We start from the raw sequence: 20532 nt of genomic DNA, 5'->3' as shown, positions 1-20532 counted from the left end.
AGTATATTTCTTACTACTACAAAATGTTATTCAACTGAACTTTCCTGTAACTATTTCAAAAAATAAGCATCATGTTAAGACTGTATAAACAGTAAAACCATCCACAGAGCTCCAAAGTTTTGATTCCAGAGGGGAGTGCTCTGAGCTTTGACTTAATAAGCTAGATTCCTCACCCTGGAAAGATTAATCTAGCAGTCAACCATAGGAATATGAAACATAATGACATAAGGAAAGTAACGCGCAATGTTACTATGAGGTGCATTGAGGGTTGAGAATGTAAATTTAAGACAGAAGCCAGGAAACATTTCTTTATGTGCAATATTAGACGACAGTTTATTGTGCTCTGGACATTAAAGATGGAAAATGTACCGTGTCAGTTCACCAGGATAATACTAGGGAACGAGAGTCTACAGTTGTGAAAAACGATTTGAGCGAGTGGAACTATTTCCATTAAAACAGAAGGCTATGAGGAGATTTCATGGAGGTTTTTTAAAATGATAAAGGTTTTATTGAAATTAATAGGAAAAACTGTTTCCTGTGGTTGAGAAGTCAGTGATGAGGGCCAACTATTTAAAGTTGTCTGAATCCAAAGAGAAGATAGGAGAAATGGATAAAAAATTGGCTGTGACATGCAACAGGAGCAGAGGACTGGAGGAAGCTTTATAATGGGGTAACTTCACCTAGGCAGTGAAGCATTATGAATTGTGAGGAGGATAGTGTTAAACTTCAGAAGAACCTAGACAGGCTGGTGGAATGAGCAGACAAATGACAGATGAAATTTAATGCAGAGAAATGTGAACTGATTCATTTTGGTTGGGAGAATGAGCAGAGGCAACATAAAGTAAAGGGTACAATTCTAAAGGGAGTGCAGGAGCAGAGGGACCTAGGTGTATATGTGCACAAATCATGGAAGATGGCAATGTAGATTCAGAGAACAGTTAAAGCATATGGGCTTTATAATTGGGGCATAGAATACAAAAACAAGGATGTTATGATTATAAAAAAAAACTCGGTCGTAGCTGGAGTATTGTGCCAGTTCTGGGCATCATTCTTTAGGAAGGATGTGAACACATTAGAGTGGGTGCAGAAAAGATACATGAGAATGTTTCCAGGGATAGGGAACTTCAGTTACGTAGATAGATTGGAAAAGCTGGGTGTTCTTGCAGAACAGAAGATTAAGAGGAGATTTGATAGAGTTGTTCAAAATCATGAGGGATCTGGACAGAATAGGTAGGGAGAAACTGTTACCATTGTTGGAAGGATCAAGGACTGAAGTACACCGATTTGAGATGGTGGGCAAAAGAAGCAACAGCGACACGAGGAAAAATGTTTTTCACCTAGCGAGTGGTTAGGATCTGGAATGCACTGCCTGAGAGTATAGTGGAGGCAGATTCAATCGTGGATTTCAAAAGAGAATTGGATCATTATCTGAAAAGAAAACAATTTCAGAGCTATGGGGAAAAGGCAGGGTAGTGGGACTCGAACGGATGCTCTTGCAGAGAACCGGCACAGGCACAATGGGCCGAATGGCTTCTTCCTGTGTTGTAACCATTCAGTAGCAGAGGAAGGCAGGGCCATGGGGATAGAATTTGACAATGGGATGTGCTTTGGATTGGTCTGGCAAAGAGCCAGCACAGGCATGATGCGTTGAATAGCTGCCTTTTGTGCTCCAAACTCCGATGGTTCTAATTCGATCAATACCTGAAACAAATTTTGAGGAATGATTGCAATCAGGATATTGGACTTAATTTGAAAAACAACTAGATTCAGTACTTGATCTTGGTAGAGTTGTTATTGTGCAAAGATGGGATCAAACAGGCTGAAGAATTGTTTTAATTTGAATCAATATTGTGAAAAATATGGATAAAGAATTCTAACTTGGTTTGTCATGATTCTAAAATGGCACTTCTTGGCATATTTCATTAAGTATAAATACAACTTTTGGGAGAGATATTTGTTCGCAGATGTTTTAAAACTAGGAGCTGCAAACCTTAGCTAAAATCAGAAGATAAATTTTACATTTTGGTTGAGATGTTATTTGGACATTTTTTTGTATTTTTTCCATGTTTCAATGTTTTTATTGGTAAAGCTCTTGTCAAGTACCTTGGAACATTTTACTACGTTAAAATAAATGCAAGTTGTTTTAGTGTAAATCATTGGCATGAACCTCTTAAGCTAGAAGTAGAAATTTGTACTTCTTCATTGCAGGTTTTCATTTTGAAATCAATTGTTTATGTAAGAATATGTTAATTTTTCCCATTCCATGTTTTTAAAACCCATTTTTCAACTTGCTGGTGCATGCCCTTTCAAGTTGCAGGCATTTACTGGATTGTCGGCCCAGAGCTGCCAGACATGCTGTGGACCTTCTGGTGAAGGGCTATACATCCAGCCTGAATGTTGGACTGCAGGGAGAGGCGATGGTGTATTGGTATTGTCGCTGGACTAGTAATCCAGAGACCCAGGGTAAATGCTCTGGGCACCCGGGTTTGAATCCCAGGTGTTGGAATTTGAATTCAATAAAAATTTGGAACTACAATGATGACTGTAAAAGCCCAGTAATGTCATCCTTACCTGGTCTCGCTTACATAGAAACATAGAAAGCGGGAGTAGGCTTTTCAGCCCTTTGAGACATTCATTATGATCATGGCTGATCATCCAACTCAATAGGCTGCTCCCGCTTTCTCCCCATATCTCTTTGATCCCTTTCATCCCAAGAGCTGGATCTAACTCCTTCTTGAAAACATACAATGTTTAGGCCTCAACTACTTTCTGTGGTGGCGAATTCCACAGGCTCACCACTCTCTGGGTGAAGAAATTTCTCCTCATCTGAGTCCTAAATGGTCTACCCTGTATCCTCAGACTGTGACCCCTGGTTCTGGACTCCACCACCATCGGGAACATCCTTTCTGCATCTACCCTGTCTAGTCCTGTTAGAATTTTATAGGTTTCTATGAGATCCCCCCTCATTCTTCTGAACTCCAGCGAAAACAATCCTAACTGACTCAATCTTTCCTCATATATCAGTCCCGCCATTCCAGGAATCAATCTGGTAACCCTTCGCTGCACTCCCTCTATTGCAAGAACATCCTTCCTCAGATAAGGAGACCAAAACTGCACACAATATTCCAGGTGTGGTCTCACCAAGGCCCTGTATAATTGCAGCAAGACATCCCTGCTCCTGTACTCGAACCCTCTGGCTATGAAGGTCAACATACCATTTGCCTTCTTTACCGCCTGCTGCACATGCATGCTTACCGTCAGCGACTGGTGTACGAGGACACCCAGGTCTCATTGCACATTCCCCTCAATTTATAGCCATTCAGATAATAATCTGCCTTCTTGTTTTTGCTACCAAAGTGGATAATCTCACATTTATCCACATTATACTGCACCTGCCATGCATTTGCCCACTCACACAGCTTGTCCAAATCACACTGAAGCATCTCTGCATCCTCCTCCCACCCAGCTTTGTGTCATCTGCAAATTTGGAGATATTACATTTAGTTCCCTCATCCAAATCATTAATATATATTGTGAATAGCTGGGGTCCCAGCACCGATCCCTGCGGTACCCTACTAGTCACTGCCTGCCATTTGGAAAAAGACCCGTTTATTCCTACTCTTTGTTTCCTGTCTGCCAACCAGCTTTCTATCCATTTCAATACACAAACCTCAATCCCATGCGCTTTAATTTTACACGCTAATCTCTTATTTGGGACTTTGTCGAAAGCCTTCTGAAAGTCCAAATAAACCACATCCACTGGCTCCTCCTCATCAACTCTACTGGTCACATCCTTGAAAAATTCCAGTAGATTTGTCAAGCATGATTTCCCTTTCGTAAATCCATGCTGACTCTGTCTGATTCTGCCACTGTTTTCCAGGTGCTCAGCTATTAAATCTTTTATAATGGACTCTAGAATTTTCCCCACTACTGATGTCAGGCTGACTGGTCTATAATTCCCTGCTTTCTCTCTTCCTCTCTTTTTAGTTACATTAGCTACCCTCCAATTTGTAGGAACTGTTCCAGAGTCTATAGAATCTCGGAAGATGACCACCAATGCATCCACTATTTCCGGCGCCTCTTCCTTAAATACTCTGGGATGTAGATTATCAGGCCCTGGGGATTTATCGGCCTTCAATCCCATCAATTTCCCCAACACCATTTCCCTACTAATACTGATTTCTTTCAGTTCTTCCCTCTCACTAAACCCTGTGTATAAACAATTGTTGCAGTTCACCCATGTGTTCTTTGAATGTTTGCCATTGCCTATCCACCGTCATCCCTTTCAGTAATGTTTCCCAATCCGTCATAGTCAACTCACGCCTCATACCATCGTAGTTTCCTTTATTAAGATTCAGGACCCTAGTCTCAGAATCAACTACGTCGCTCTCCATCTTGATGAAGAATTCTATCATATTATGGTCGCTCATCCCCAAGGGGCCTCGCACAACTAGATTGCCAATTATTCCTTTCTCATTACACAATACCCAGTCTAGGATGGCCTGTTCTCTAGTTGGTTCCTCAACGTATTGGTCCAGAAAACCATCCCGTATACACTCCAGGAATTCCTCCTCTACGGTATTGTTACTAATTTGATTTGCCCAATCTATATGCAGATTAAAGTCATCCATAATTACAGATATTCCTTTATTGCATGCATCTCTAATTTCCTGTTTAATGCCATTCCCAACATTACCACTACAGTTTGGGGTTCTATATACAACCCCCACTAACGTTTTTTGCCCCTTAGTGTTTCTCAGCTCTACCCATACAGATTCCATATCATCGGAGCTAATATCTTTCCTCATTATTGTGTTAATTTTCTCTTTAACCAGCAATGCAACTCCACCGCCTTTTCCTTTTTGTCTGTCCTTCCTAAATACTGAATACCCCTGGATGTTTAGTTCCCATCCCTGGTCACCCTGCAGCCATGGCTCCCTAATCCCGACTATACCATACTTGTTTACATCTCTTTGTGCGGTTAATTCATCCACTTTATTCCGAATGCTCTTCGCGTTAAGGCACAAAGCCTTAAGGTTTGCCTTTTTAACATTACTTGTCCCGTTCCGACTAGTTTTTACTGAGGCCCTGTTTGATTCTTGCCCTTGATTTCTCTGCCTATCACTTTTCTTATTCCCCTTTCTGTCTTTTATTCTTGTCCTTGATCCCCCCCTCCTCTGACTCCTTGCATAGGTTCCCATCCCCCTGCCATTTTAGTTTAAACACTCCCCAACCACTGTAGCAAATATTCCCCCTAGGACATCAGTCCCAGTCTTGCCCAGGTGTAACCCATCCAGTTTGTACTGGTCCCACCTACCCCAGAACCGATCCCAATGTCCCAGGAATCTGAAACCCTCCCCCCCACACCATCTCTTCAGCCGTGTATTCATCCGATATATCCTGCTATTTCTACTCTGACTAGCACGTGGTACTGGTAGTAATCCTGAGATCACTACCTTTGAGGTCCTACTTTTCAACTCACTTCCTAACTCCCTTTATTCTGCTTTTAGGACCTCATCCCTTTTTTACTCTATGTCATTTGTACCAATTTGTACCACGACCACTGGATGTTCACCCTCCCCCTTCAGAATGTCCTGTAGCCTCTCTGAGACATCCTTGACCCTAGCACCAGGGAGGCAACTACCATCCTGGAGTCTCGTTTCTGGCCCAGAAACACCTATCTATTCCCCTTACAATTGAATCCCCTATAACTATTGCATTCCCATACTTTTTACTCCTCCTCTGTGCAGCAGAACCAACCATGGTGCAACAAATTTAGCTGTTGCTCCTTTCCCCTGAGAGGCTATTTCCCCCCAACAGTATCCAAAGCGGTTTATCTGTTTTGCAGGGGAATAGCCACAAGAGATTCCTGCACTTCCTGCCTAGTCCCCTTGCTCTGCCTGGTGGTCACCCAATCCCTTACTGCCTGTGGACTCTTAGCCTGCGGTGTGACCGCCTCTCTATACGCGCTATCCATGATACTCTCTGCCTCACGGATGCTCCCCAGCCCCACTCCAGCTCTGAAACCCGGGCTTCCAGGAGTTGCAGCTAGAGACACTTCTCGCACACATGCTGGCCCCAGGCACTGGAAGTGTTCCTGGCTTCCCACATAGAGCAGGAGGAGCACCACCACAGCTTTGAGCTCTCCTGCCTTGAATTACTCCTTCAAATTAAGTTCAATTAAACCTTTTGGAAGATACTTAATATTAAATAATATCAATTATTCTAGGGCCCTTCTTCCCTGCTCCTCATTGTTACAGAATATAGCCCTTACAAACGATGAACCCCAAAATAAGGCCTTAAATACTATAAGTTATAAAAGTAGTAAATACTTACCCGACCGTACTCATGATACTCAAAGGATCATCTCGTTCCCTCCTCACCGAACTCCCTCAGTCACCAAACTACAACTTAAGTACTCTACTGCAGCCCAAAGCAGCACTCCAGTGACTCCACACCACACAGCAATGTGGTTGACTCTTAAATGCCCTCTAAAATTCAAAAAACAGGACAGACCAGAAACAGTCTGGCTAGTGTCAAAATTGGGAAATCTGACTCACAGACTAGTCGAGCAACACCTGACATCATAATGTCCTAGACACCACGATCTCTATCCCTGTCTTGACAGACCCAGCACAGTGGTATAAAGTTGGGAGGGAGTTGCCCTGGGAGTCCTCAACATCGACTCTGGACCACATGAAGTCTCATGGCGTCAGGTCAAACAAGAACACGCCCTCTATCAGCTGATGAATCAGTGCTGAGGGCTGCAAGGACGCAGAATGTACCCTGGGTCCAAAGCACCACTACTGACCGAGCTGGCCGAGTTCTAAATGCTAAACCCATAGCTGCTCGATTGGGTCTGCGGCAGGTGGTGACCTCCCCTCTCACCTTACTTGACCTCATCCTCACCAACCGTATCAGTAGGAGTGACACCACACAGTTATCGTGTTGTGTGGTACTACCACCATGCTAAATGGGATAGAGGTGCTGCAGCAGCAGAATTGTACTCAAACACAATCTGTAACCTCATGACTCTTCCATTATCATCAAGCCAGGAGATCAACTGAATGTGATGTGAAGAGTGCAGGAGGGCATGCAGCAGCAGCACCAAGCATATCTAAAAATGAGGTGAAGCTATAACACAGGACTACTTGCGTGCCAAACTGAATAAACAAGTGATAGACAGAGCTAAACGATCCCACAATCAACTATCAGATCAGATCTAAGTTCTGCAGTCCTGCCACATCGAGTCATGAATGGTGGTGGACAATTAAACAACGCACTGGAGGAGGAGGCTCCACAAATATCCCCATTCTCAATGATGGGGGAGCGCAGCACACCAGTGCAAAAGATAAGAAGCGTTCGCCACAATCTTCAGCCAGAAGTGCTGAGTGGATGATCCGTCTCTGCCTCCTCCTCCGGAGGTCCCCAGCACCACAGGTGCCAGTCTTCAGCCAATTCGGTTCACTCCACGTAATATCAAGAAATGGCTGAAGGCATTGGATCGTGCAAAGGCTATGGGCCCTGATAATATTCTGGCATTAGTACTGAAGACTTGTGCTCGAGAACTTGCCGTGCCCCTAGCCAAGCTGTTCCAGTACAGCTACAACACTGTGGAAAATTTCCCAGGTACGTCCTGTACACAAAAAGCAGGACAAATCCAACCCGGCCAATTACTGCTCCATCAGTCTACTCTCGATCATCAGAAAAGTAATGGAAGGGGCCATCAATAGTGCTATAAAGCGGCACTTGCTTAGTAATAACCTGCTCACTGACGCCTAGTTTGTATTCCGCCATGGCCACTCAGCTCCTGACCCCATTACAGCCTTGGTTCAAACATGGATAAAATAGCTGAACTCCATGTTTGAACCAAGGCTGTAATGAGGTCAGGAGCTGAGTGGCACAGGTCAGGAGTGTGATGGAATTTCCCACTTGCCTGGATGAGTGCAGCTCCCACACACTGAAGAAGCTGAACACTGTCCAGGACAATGCAGTCCCCTTGATTGGCACCATATCTACAAACATTCACTCCCTCCACCACCGACGCACAGTAGCAGCAGTGCGTAACATCTACAGGATGCACTGCAGGAACTCACCGAGGCTCCTTAGACAGCACCTTCCAAACCCACGACCATTTAGAAGGACAAGGGCAGCAGATAGATGGGAACACCACCACCTGGAAGTCCCCCTCCAAGTCACTCACCACCCTGACTTGGAAATATATCGCCATTCCTTCAGTATCACTGGGTCAAAATCCTGGAACTCCCATCCTAATAGCACTATGGGTGTACCTACACCACGTGGACTGCTGCAGTTCAAGAAGGCAGCTCTCCATCACCTTCTCAAGGGCAACTAGGAATGGGCAATAAATGCTGGCCTAGCCAGCAAAGCCTACATCCCATGCATGAATAAAAAAAACACTCATTAAGTTACTCCAACGTGGAGAGCATCCTGGATATGTCACACACACTTGTATTTACCAGTGGGTGTTCTGATTTGTTATTGACAATTGGAACCATGGCTACTCTGTTTGCTCGTCCCATGCCTGCTAGAGCTCTGAGGCCAGTTAGTGTCTCAGTGCTACCTTGGCTGAGATTAGTTTACTTGGCAAGAGTGGGAATCTGATCGGAGACCTTCTGGTCATGTAATCTCATTCCACATCGCGATTTACCTGCTATTTGGGGGAGATGGATGGAAACATTTGTGGCACAGGAGGAGGCCATTCGGCCTATCACGTCCATATCGGCCGAAAAAGTTATTCAGTCTAGTCTCTTCTTCCAGCCTTGGTCCATAACCCTATACGTTTTGACACCTCAAGTATATATCTAAGTGTTTTTTATATATCATGAGGGTTTCTGCAGCACATTCGGGTAGTGAGTTTCAGACTCCTGCCACCCTCTGAATGAAAATAGTTACTCCACTCCCCTCTCATCCTTCCACCAATTTCTTTAAATTTATGCTCCCTCTTTGACCTCTCTGATAATGGAAATCAGTCCTTCCTTTCCCACCCGATCTGAGCCCCTCAATTTTGTATACCTCACTTACACCTCCCTTCAGCCTCCTCTATTTCAAAGAAAACAAACCCAGCCTATCCAATCTTTCTTCATAGCTAAAATTCTCTATTCCTGAAAACATGCTGTTGTATATCTTTTATACTCTCTCTGGTGTGATCACTTCCTTCCTGTAATGCAGCAACCAGAAACGTATGCAGTACTCTTGCTGTGGCCTAGCTAGTGTTTTATACAGTTCTTGCATAACTTACCTGCTCTTATTCTCTTTGCCCGGTACAATAAAGAAAAATATCTCATGTGTCTTATTAACTACCTTATCTACCTGTCCTGTTACCTTCCGGGATCTGTGAATGTGCAATCCGAGCTCCCTTTTGTTCCTCTACACTTGTCAGAATCCGACTATTTATTGTGCATTCCTTTGCCTTGTTTGTCTTCCCTGAATGCATTATCTCACACTTCTCTGGATTGAATTCCATTTGTCACTTAACTGCACCCCATTAACTACAACCCCACTCATCCATTGAAATTTTTGTGCAGTCAAGTTTTCTTCCTCACTATCATTCACATGGCTAATTTCTGTATCAACTGCAAACTTTCTTATTCATACCCTCTATATTTAAATTTAAATCATTGATATATCCCATGAATAGTAAGGGACGCAGTACTAAGCCCAGTGGGACTCCACAGGAAACAGCCTTTCAATCACAAAAGCACCCATTGACCATTGTCCTTTGCTTCCCGGCACTGAGCCAATTCTGGATCTAACTTGCCATTTTTCCTTGGATCCAATGAGCTTTTAATCATCTGACCAACCTGACATGTGGGGCCTTGTCAAAAGCCTTGCTAAACTCAATATAGGCTACATCAAACATGCTACCCTCATTGACTCTCCTTGTTACCTCTTCAAAGAATTCACTCAAGTTAGTCAGACACGACCTTCCCTTAACAAATCCATGCTGGCTGAACTGCATTGATCCATGCCTCTCTAAATGACGATTTGTACTGTCTCAGAATTTTTTCCACTAATTTTCCCAACACCGAGGTTAAGCTGACTGACCTGTAATTGGACTATCCTTTCCTCTCCTTTAAACAGTGGTACAACGTTAACAGTCCTTCAGCTTCATGTCTGTAGCCAGAGAGGATTGGAAAATAATTGTCAGAGCCTCTGCTGTTTCTTGTCTGAGCAATCTGGGTTATATTTCATCTGAGCCTTGTGATTTATCCATTTTCAAGGATGTTAAACCCTCAATATTTCCTCTCTTACAATGTTTATCCCTTCCAATCATTCACACTCCTCCTCCTTAACTGCAATGTCTGCTTCACCCTCCTTTGTGGAAGCAGATGCAATGTGTCCTTTAAGAACCATGCCCACACCATGTACCGCAACACATAAGCTATCTTCTAATCAGCCCTACCCTTGCCTTGGTTATTTTCTTGCGCTTCATGTATTTATGAAACATCTTTGTGTTTTCCTAGATTTTATGTGCCAACAGTTTTTCATGCCCTCTCTTTGCTTTCATAATTTGCTTCTTAATTTCACCCCCAAACTTCTGTGCTCCTTTAGATTTCAGCAGTATTGAGATCTTGGCACCTGACACAAGCACTTCCTTTTTTTTACCTTATCCTACTTAATGCTCTTTGACATCCAGTGGGATCTTGATTTGGGAGTCCCACCCTAATCTTAGTGGGAACATATTTGTTCTGAACTCTCTCTCCTTGTTGAATGCCTCCCACTGCTCTGACACTGATTTACCTGTTTCCAGTCCACTTGTGCTAAATCACATCTTAGCTTAATAAAATTGCCCTTTCTCTAATTTAACACTTTTAGTCTTGATCTACCTTCTTTTCCAGTACTATGCTAAATCTAACTGAATTATGATTATGATCACCAAAATGATCACACTGCCCAGCTTCATTTCCTAAAATTAAGTCCAGAACTGCCCCTTCTCTTGTTTGCCTTGCTACATACTGACTGAAACTTGCTCTTCAGAAAGCATTTTAAAGATCTGTGCCTTCTACATCTTTTATTTTGAATTTATCCCAGTTCATGTTAGGGTAGATGAAATCCTCTGCTATTATTGCCCTGTTGTTTCTGCACTGCTCTGCAATTTGCCTACTTTTTGCTTTTTTATCGCCTTTCTTCCCAAGGAACTGCTGTCCTCCTCAGCAGTGTTTGGAACAGAATACTGGTTAGAGAGTGAGATGCTTGCCTTGACTGTATGACAATCATCCATTTCCTCTCTCTGCACAGCCTTAAGCTGCAGGAGTGACCATTTCCAGAATTGCGCTATTCACATAACCCTCAGCCTTATGGATGCACCGCAGTGTCGCCAGTTGCTGCTCAAGTTCTAAAACCTGGAGCCTGAACTCCTCAAGCTGGTGGCACTTCCTTCACACATAGTGATACAGGACATGGAAGTGTCCTGGAGTTTCCATACGGCATAGAACCTGCATCCAATGGAACTGAGATCCCCTGCCATGCCTCTATTTATTGGACTACTATCTAAACTTAACACAAATAAAACTCAGCCTGCTTAAAATTTACCAAAGTTAAAACTTGTCAAATTTAAAATATTTTATTATACACTAACTACATTTTTATAGTTTAACCCAATCCCCTGACTTGGAGCAAAACAGATAATGGTAATACTCACCAACCAGTCATATATCTGTTTCCCATTGGCATCATTTCTTGATATTTTTTCATTGCCAAATATTTGCTGCCACTGCTCCTTCTCAGGCTGCTGCTCAGGTCTGCACTCAGCTGAGAGTCTTGTCTCCCATTCTATTTATTGTTGCAGCCACCCCTTCTCATGTTGCCGCTCGTGTCTGGGCTGTGTTCCTTTCTAAAATATAACTTGTAAATTGCAATAATTTTAAATGTATCCTTCTCAGGAAGAAAAGGTAGTATTTTAAAAATGTAGCTTATCTCCTCCTTCAGGTTTATTCAGTGTTCAAAGCCTTTTAGCATATTTAAAATAAATGTTTGCATAGAGATTGCCTTCACTGGTATGCCTAAATCAGAAAGGCACATTGTCTATTTTGTTCAAATACAAGCCAGCTCAGCTCATCGTCTATTATTTTTCTTACCTCCTGCTTCCTTTTCTTTTAAATCTTTCATGTTTATTAAAAAATGTTGCATTTATACTGTATTCGAAGTTAAAACGCAAATTTCTTATTAGGAACTCCTTAATGCACACCTGTATGATCCAAATGTTTGAAAGGGGGATTACCTGCATTCCATTTCATTGGAGAGAAGGCATTTGTTGGTCAGGATGCAGAGCTTTCATTAGGTGTAGGGTCTGGAGGAATTTGTTTCTCTGTTTTTCACAGTCAAAACAAGTACCAAGTAAATTTATTATAACAAGCAGGAGAGATAAAGGGGAACCAGTAGATGTAATATTTTTGGATTTCCAAAAGGCATTTGATAAGGTACTGCACATAAGGCTACTTAATAAGATAAAAGCCTATGCTGTTGGGGGTAGTATATTAGCATCGATAGAGGATTGGCTAACTAATAGAAGACAGGATGGCAAGCTGTAACTAGTGGAGTGTCACAGGAATCAGTGCTGGGCCCACAATTATTTACAATATATATTAATGACTTGGATAAGGGAAGTAAATGTACTATCGCCAAGTTTGCGGATGACACAAAAATAGGTGGGAAGACAAGTGGTGAGGATGACACAAAGAGACAGGTTAAATGAATGGGCAAAAACTTGGCAGGTGGAATATAACGTGGGAAAATGTGAGGTTATGCACTTTGGCAGGAAGAATAGAGGAGCTGAATATTATTTTAATGGAGAAAGACTGCAGAAGGCTGCAGCACAGGGGGACTTAGGAGTCCTTGTGCGTGAATCCCAAAAAGCTAACATACAAGTTCATCAGGTAATAGGGAAGGCAAATGGAATGTTGGCCTTTATTTCAAAGGGAATGGAGTATAAAAATAGGGAAGTCTTGCTAAAACTATACAAGGCACTAGTGAGACCACACTTAGAATACTGTGAACAATTTTGGTCCCCTTATCTAAGGTTGTCTTTGTGGGAGAGTCTAGGGCCAGAGGGCATAATCTCAGAGCAAAGGTCGCCCATTAAGACACAGATGAGGAGGAATTTCTTCACTTGGAGCGTAGTGAATCTGTGGAATTTTTTTACCACAGAGGGCTACAGAGGCTGGGTTGTTAAGTATATTCAAGGCTGAGGTAGACAGATTTTTAATCAGTAAGGGAATCAAGGGTTCTGGGGACAAAGCAGGAAAGTGGAGTTGAGGATTATCAGATCAGCCATGATGTCATTCAATGGCGGAGCAGACTCGAAGGACCAAATGTACTGCTTCTGCTCCTATGTCCTTTGGGAGAGGAGAGGTCCCTTTTTGTTGCATTTTTTGTAAGTCTTATTTTTTTGTGGTCAAGGTGATAGGAATGCTTTATTTTAACAGACGGAAAAAGACTATTGACTTCAGTTGCCTGAAATGATTGATTATCCACAGCAGCTATCCATATTAAATACATTTAGATGCTAATCTTAGAAACCTTATTCTAATTCAATGGCTTTGGTGTTTTTCTGTGAATTTTATTTGTCTGTATGTAGGCTATAGGTGTAACAGTATAGGACAATAAATAGTTTGAGTTTAATAGTTGAAGTTTTTAAAATTTGTGGGGGAGGGGTTGGGTGCAAAATCATAAGTTATTACTTAGTTAATTAGTTATTTGTTGTATTGGAAGAATTAAATTGAAATTTCCACAAATCTGTCTATCATTTAATGTCACTGGTTTTGAATGCAATGTTGTTTTGACTGGGTAGCAGAGTTGGGAGCTCCACATCAACCAACTTGAAAGAAATATTCAGTCAGTAGTTATGACAAGTAAAACATAATATTCCAAAGATAGATAATTAATTTTACCATACTTGGAAGACCTCAAGGACATGGCACAAAAGTTGATGTATTATACTTCTCAATGTCAGTGGATCACCTTCAAAATAACTGATAGCATCAACAGGATCTGATTTATCCCAACACTAATCAGATCCAGATTTCAGGTTAAACCACCAGCAGGTATTTTTATTTACAATAAGTATGATGTGTTCTCTTGTAAAGGATTAGCTAGAGTACTAAATATTTCACTTAGAGCTGGATTTTACGGCTCCCCCATGGTGGGGAGGGCACATGAAATATGATGGGTGGCCAGCCCACCACCTTCCTGCCCACCCCCCCCGACGTGGTCCCCATAAAACAGTAGGTGGGTTGGTGCCAAAATCAGCAACCTGGCCACTGTTTAAATCAAAAATAATTAACGGGCAATTGAGTTTGTTAACAAGCCAATTGACCCGAATATTATGCTGCCCATGCCATAGTAGGCAGGCGGGCGGGAGTGGGAAGGCTGTTTATTTAACGCGACTAGTTAAATGGTGAGCGATGGGGGGGGTACATCCTACGGGGGTGCCTTATGCGCATCAGAGGCACCCCTTCAACAAGATAATCCTGCCTCCTTTTGTGCCTCCCTGCATGGCCTCCAAAATCTGTTGCTGCAACCATCTTGTCCCCTCACTAGGATGCCCGATATCTTCCCACCCTAAAAACCTGAGACTTGCCTTAGCCCGGGATCCATTGCTTTTCTTCCCAGAGTCTGCAGTGGAAGCGCCCACTAAAAAATTCTGATGCTGCGGGGACTGCTAGAGCTGCCAGCCAGTCAGATGTGTTAGCGGTTCTTTTGGGCAGAACTACCTCCCATTGAGAGGTGGAAGTCCCCCACTTTGCTTGTTTAGGCTGCCCCGGCGTGTTTTTTTAAAATTCATTCACAGGATGTGGGCTTCGCTGGCTGGGCCAGCATTTATTGCACACCACTAATTGCCCTTGAGAAGGTGGTGGTGAGCTGCCTTCTTGAACCGCTGCAGTCCATGTGGTGTAGGTACACCTACAGTGCTGTTAGGAAGAGATTCCCAGGATTTTGATCCAGCAACAGTGAAGCAACGGTGATATATTTCCAAGTCAGGATGGTGAGTGACTTGGAGGAGAACTTCCAGGTAGTCGTGTTCCCATCGATCTGCTGTCCTTGTCCTTTCAGGTGGTAGTGGTTGTGGGTTTGGAAGGTGCTGTCTAAGGAACCTTGGTGAATTCCTGCAGTGCATCTTGTAGATAGTACACACTGTTGCTCTTATGTGTCGGTGGTGGAGGGAGTGAATGTTTGTTGATGTGGTGCCAATCAAGTGGACTGCTTTGTCCTCAATGGTGTCCAGCTGTTTCATTGTTGTAGGAGCTGCCCTCATTCAGACAGGTGGGGAAGTATTCCATCACATTCCTGACTTGTGCCTTGTAGATGCTGGTCAGGCTTTGGGGAGTCAGGAGGTGAGTTACTTATCGCAGGATTCCTAGCCTCTGACCTGCTCTTGTAGCCACAGTATTTATATGGTGAAATCAGTTCAGTTTCTGGTCAATGGAACCCCCAGGATGTTGATAGTGGGGGATTCGGTGATGGTAATGCCATCAAGGGGTGATGGTTGGATTCTCTCTTGTTGGAGATAGTCATTGCCTGACACTTGTGTGGCGCGAATGTTACTTGCCACTTGTCAGCCGAAGCATGGATATTGTCCAGGTCCTGCTGCATTTGGGCATGGACTGCTTCAGTATCTGAGGAGTCGTGAATGGTGTTCAACGTTGCACAATCATCAGTGAACATCCCCACTTCCGACCATATGATGGAAGGAAGATTATTGATGAAGCAGCTGAAGATGGTTGGGCCTAGGACACTACCCTGAGGAACTCCTGCAGTGATGTCCTGGAGCTGAGATGACTGACCTCCAACAACCACAATCACCTTCCTTTGTGCTAGGTATGACTCCAACCAGCAGAGAGTTTTCCACCTGATTCCCATTGACTCCAATTTTGCTCAGGCTCCTTGATGCCACACTCGGTCAAATGCCGCCTTGATGTCAAGGGCAGTCACTCACACCTCACCTCCAGAGTTCAGCTCTTTTGTCCATATTTGAACCAAGGCTGTAATGAGGTCAGGAGCTGAGTGGCTCTGAAGGAACCCAATCTGGACATCAATGAGCAGGTTATTGCCAAGCAAGTGCCGCTTGATAGCACTGTTGATGACCCGTTCCATTACTTTACTGATGATTGAGAGTATGCTGATGGGGCAGTAATTGGCTGGGTTGGATTTGTCCTGCTTTTTGTGTACAGGGCATAAGTGGGCAATTTACCGCAAAGCCGGGTAGATGCCAGTGTTGTAGCTGTACTGGAACATCTTGGCTAGGGGCCCGACAAGTTCTGGAGCACAAGTCTTCAGCACTATTGCCGGAATATTGTCAGGGCCCGTAGCCTTTGCAGTATCCAGTGCCTTTAGCCGTTGCTTGATATCACATGGAGTGAATCAAATTGACTGAAACTGGCATCTGTGATGCTGGGGACCTCCGGTGGAGGCCGAGATGGATCATCCACTCAGCACTTCTGGCTGAACATTGTTGCGAATGCTTCAGCCTTATCTTTTGCACTGCTGTGCTGGGCTCCTCCATCATTGAGCATGGGGATATTTGTGGAGCCTCCTTCTCCAGTGAGTTGTTTAATTGTCCACCACCATTCGCGACTGGATGTGGCAGGACTACAGAACTTATCTGATCTGATCCATTGGTTGTGGGATCGCTTAGCTCTGTCTATCACTTGCTGCTTATGCTGTTTGGCACGCAAGCTTCACCAGGTTGACACCCTCATTTTTAGGTATACCTGGTGCTGCTCCTGGCATGCCCTCCTGCACTCTTCATTGAACCAGGTTGATCCCCTGGCTTGATGGTAATGGCAGAGTGGGGGATATGCCGGGCCATGAGGTTACAGATTGTGTTGGAGTACAATTCTGCTGCTGCTGATGGCCCACAGCGCCTCATGGATGCTCAGTCTTCAGTTGCTAGAACTATTCGAAATCTATCCCATTTAGCATGGCAGTAGTGCCAAACAACACGATGGAGGGTATCCTCAACGTGAAGGCAGGACTTTGTCTTCACAATGACTATGCGATGGTCACTCCTACTGATACTGTCATGGACAGATGCATCTGTGGCAGGCAGGTTGATGAGGACGAGGTCAAGTATGTTTTTCCCTCTTTTTGGTTCCCTCACCACCTGCCCCAGACCCAGTCTCACAGCTATGTCATTTAGGACTCGGCCAGCGCGGTCAGTAGTGGTGCTACCGAGCCACTCTTGGTGATGGACAATGAAGTCCACCCAGAGAACATTCTGTGCCCATGCCAAGTGATGTTCAACATGGAAGAGCACTGATTGATCAGCTGAGCGAGGGTGGTAGGTGGTAATCAGCTGGAGGTTTCCTTGCCCATGTTTGACCTGATGCCATGAGACTTCATGGAGTCCGGAGTTGATGTTGAGGACTCCCAGGGCAACTCTCTGCCGACTGTATACCACTGTGCCGCTACCTCTGCTGGGTCTGTCTTGTTGGTGGGACAGGACCTACCCAGGGATGGTGATGGTGGGGTCTGGGATATTATCTGTAAGGTATGATCCCGTGAGGATGACCATGTCAGGCTTTGTTTGACTAGCCTGTGAGACAGCTCTCCCAATTTTGGCACTAGCCCCCATACGTTAGTGAGGAGGAAATTTTGGGTCGACAGGGCTGCGATTGCTGTTGTCGTTTCCGGTCGATGGGTTGATGCCGGGTGGTCCATCCGGTTTCGTTCCTTTTTTGTGTCTTTGTAGCGGTTTGCTACAACAAAGGGACTTTAAGAGTCAACCACATTGCTGTGGGTCTGGGGTCACATGTAGGCCAGACCAGGTAAGGACGACAGAGTAGTGAACCAGATGGGTTTTTGCAACAATTGACAATGGTCATCATTGGACTTTTAATTCCAGATTTTTATTGAATTCAAACTTCAACACCTGTCATGGCGGGATTCGAACCCAGGTCCCCAGAGCATTACCCTGGGTCTCTGGATCACTAGTCCAGCGAATTCCACTACGCCATCGCCTCCCCTTATTGCTGTGGAATGGCCTTTTTTTAAGTCACTTGGTTTGAAAGCGACTTTTGTAATGGCGGTGTCGGGGGCGGGGGGCGAGTGATACACACTCCCCTGCCCCCAGTAAAATTCAGCTCTTGGTTTCCTTTACTGCCTCTCTCATCGTCTTGCTTCATATGCTTATTCTTTCTCTTCAAAACCTGCAAAAGTATTCCCATAGCATTCTTCACCTTGGGTAAATGATGTTCAACATTAAGTATCATTATAAAATTCTTTCAAACACTTAGACCAACCATAGCAAACAAATCACTTTATTTCAATCCTTTTAAAAGCTGTTTCAGCCGGAATAGTTTGAAATTATAGATGATGAATGAATCAGCCTAATATTTTAAGGAACTTTCTGAAGCTATCAACTTACAGTACTAGAGATAAATTTCTTTTGTTGAGCTAGAGAAATCGTAAGTTGTATGTTTCACATTTTTAACAATACATAAACTTGAATTTTGCTGACAACTATTTTAGAGGGAATAAATTAATTCTTGTTTGATTTTCATTGAACTGGGCAAATGTATGAGAAGGGTTTATGTATCAAATTTACTTGTAAATTATAACATTTCATGTTGGTATGGTAGATAAAACATGATTAAATCTGTCCTTTTTTTAGTAAGATAGCTAAGTTCTGAAAAGTCAGCCATGAAATTAGCCTCAACTACATGGTCCTGAAAGACGAAAACTCTTTTTGTGAATGTTGCTTGTTTTCTTCACTGATTTTGATGAAATTGTAGTTAACTGAAATAATTAACCCTGTGATTAACCTATCAATTGTGCTTCTCCTGTTTCTATTAAATTTGTAATGATTTTTCTTGCAAGTCTTACTTTAGATTTTTGAGACTTCTAGTCAAAAAAATTACAGCCTTCACTGCACTTACATCTCAAAAGACAATTCCATGTTCAATTTGAATTCTCTCCCGTTTAAGAGAAAAGCACGGATTCTTGTACATGGTATCTACATGTCTCTGTAAAAATGCTGGAAATCTCGAGCTGATTAATCTGTTTGTGTAGAAAGGACCGATTATGAAGTTTTGGTTGTATTTCCTTAAGATTTTTTTAACCTTCAGAACTCAGTAACTTAGTTAAAATATTTTAGATATGATATGAATAATATAATTGTACTTGTAGAGGAACCACTTTTAACAATGTGAGGGCTTTCCTTCAAAACAAGTATAAAATGTTCATTTTATTTTCTTCAAAACCGATTTTGAACAAACCCAGTAGATTCGGAGTCATAACGCTGTAGCTGAAATGCAACAATTGAAATGCCTTCTAAACTATTCTCATAATTTATAGCGATAGAAGCTTCGCCACACCCCTTTCTGGATCTGAACCCCAAGACTCTGACAGCAATTCTGAATGAGGAAGAAAGCTATTATCAGATTGGGCCTGCAGAATACTGCACTGACTTCTTTATGCTTTCTGTGACCATTGCATTTGCAACACAGTTAGAACAGGTTGGTGAAATCACTAGTCTCAAGTTATAAGTTGTAATGTTAATCATGTAGCCATACTGTTGAAATGTATGCTTCATACTGCCTTTTACAGAATCTAAATAAGCTTCTTCGCATAAAAGTCTTGAGAATAGTTTAATTAAATCTCCCATCGCCTAGAACTTCACTCACTGCTGATAATTCATATTTTTTTGAAGCAAGTCAAATTTGTCATTCTGTTTGAAGACAACCAGAAAACTAGAGTGCCAGATAGAGTGAGCTGAGCCAGTTTGTCCTGTAATGTGAAAAAACTCCCGACTTATTCATTTTCTAAATGAGTTGGGATGGCTAACCACCAAACTGAAAGGAATTTCTTAATAAAGCTCACAGTGGAACCATAAATGGGTTTTAAAATTTTACTGTCCAGTGATGGATGTATTTGAAGGAGTTGCTGCTTATATCTGATTTTTACAGTTAAAGTTTTGGTCTTGTCGTTACTAAATGTTGCACCAAAGATTTATTTGTAATTTTTCTCTTAATAATGTGGATAGTTGTATATATAAAAACTTTGACATTAATATGGAATATAACTTTGTACTTTTCCCAGTTGATTCCTAGTGCAGTTAAGCTTCCAGAGGACAGACCTGAATTTTTCTTTTACTACACTTTGCTGGGAAATGATGTCACCAATGATCCTTTCAGTGACCTGATGAACCCTAATTTTGCACCTGAACGAGCTTCAGTGAGGATTCGTAGTAGACTAGAAATTCTCCGGCTATTCTTATCTTCGCAACCAAGTCTCCATGTAGGTTTAATATTATATACTTCAGTTCATAAGGTACAGTAGTCAATTGCTATGGCCCAGAAAGGGGGTGAGAGGTGATGATGTGTTGTATTTGCCTAAAAGAAAAGAACAGGATACACGTGTGTAGTTTGAAGTAACATAGGGAGTGGTAAGATGGCCACTCCAGAGCACAGTATTTCCCACTTCTGAGCAGACTGCTCCATTGTCTCTTTGGGGGCGTGTTGTTGTGATTGGTTCATTGTCTCTATGGGGGTGTTTTGTTGTGAATTGACA

General features: G+C 42.9%; 1 protein-coding gene across 3 annotated transcripts in view; it reads left to right on the top strand.

Annotated features, from left to right (window-relative positions):
• The window catches only part of cep120 (centrosomal protein 120), a 293666-nt gene that overhangs the window by 175873 nt on the left and 97261 nt on the right, over window positions 1-20532 (top strand). For all 3 annotated transcript variants that reach the window (XM_078566851.1, XM_078566858.1, XM_078566843.1), the window contains 2 exons: window positions 19318-19478; window positions 20062-20259. In XM_078566851.1, the coding sequence (XP_078422977.1) occupies window positions 19318-19478; window positions 20062-20259 (359 nt within the window). The remainder of the gene's footprint in view (window positions 1-19317; window positions 19479-20061; window positions 20260-20532) is intronic.

This window comes from Cetorhinus maximus, chromosome 2, assembly GCF_964194155.1.
Source record: "Cetorhinus maximus chromosome 2, sCetMax3.hap1.1, whole genome shotgun sequence".
NCBI classification, from domain to species: Eukaryota; Metazoa; Chordata; class Chondrichthyes; order Lamniformes; family Cetorhinidae; genus Cetorhinus; species Cetorhinus maximus.
The sequence above is the reverse complement of the archived record's forward strand: the minus strand, read 5'-3'. Positions and strand labels throughout refer to the sequence as shown.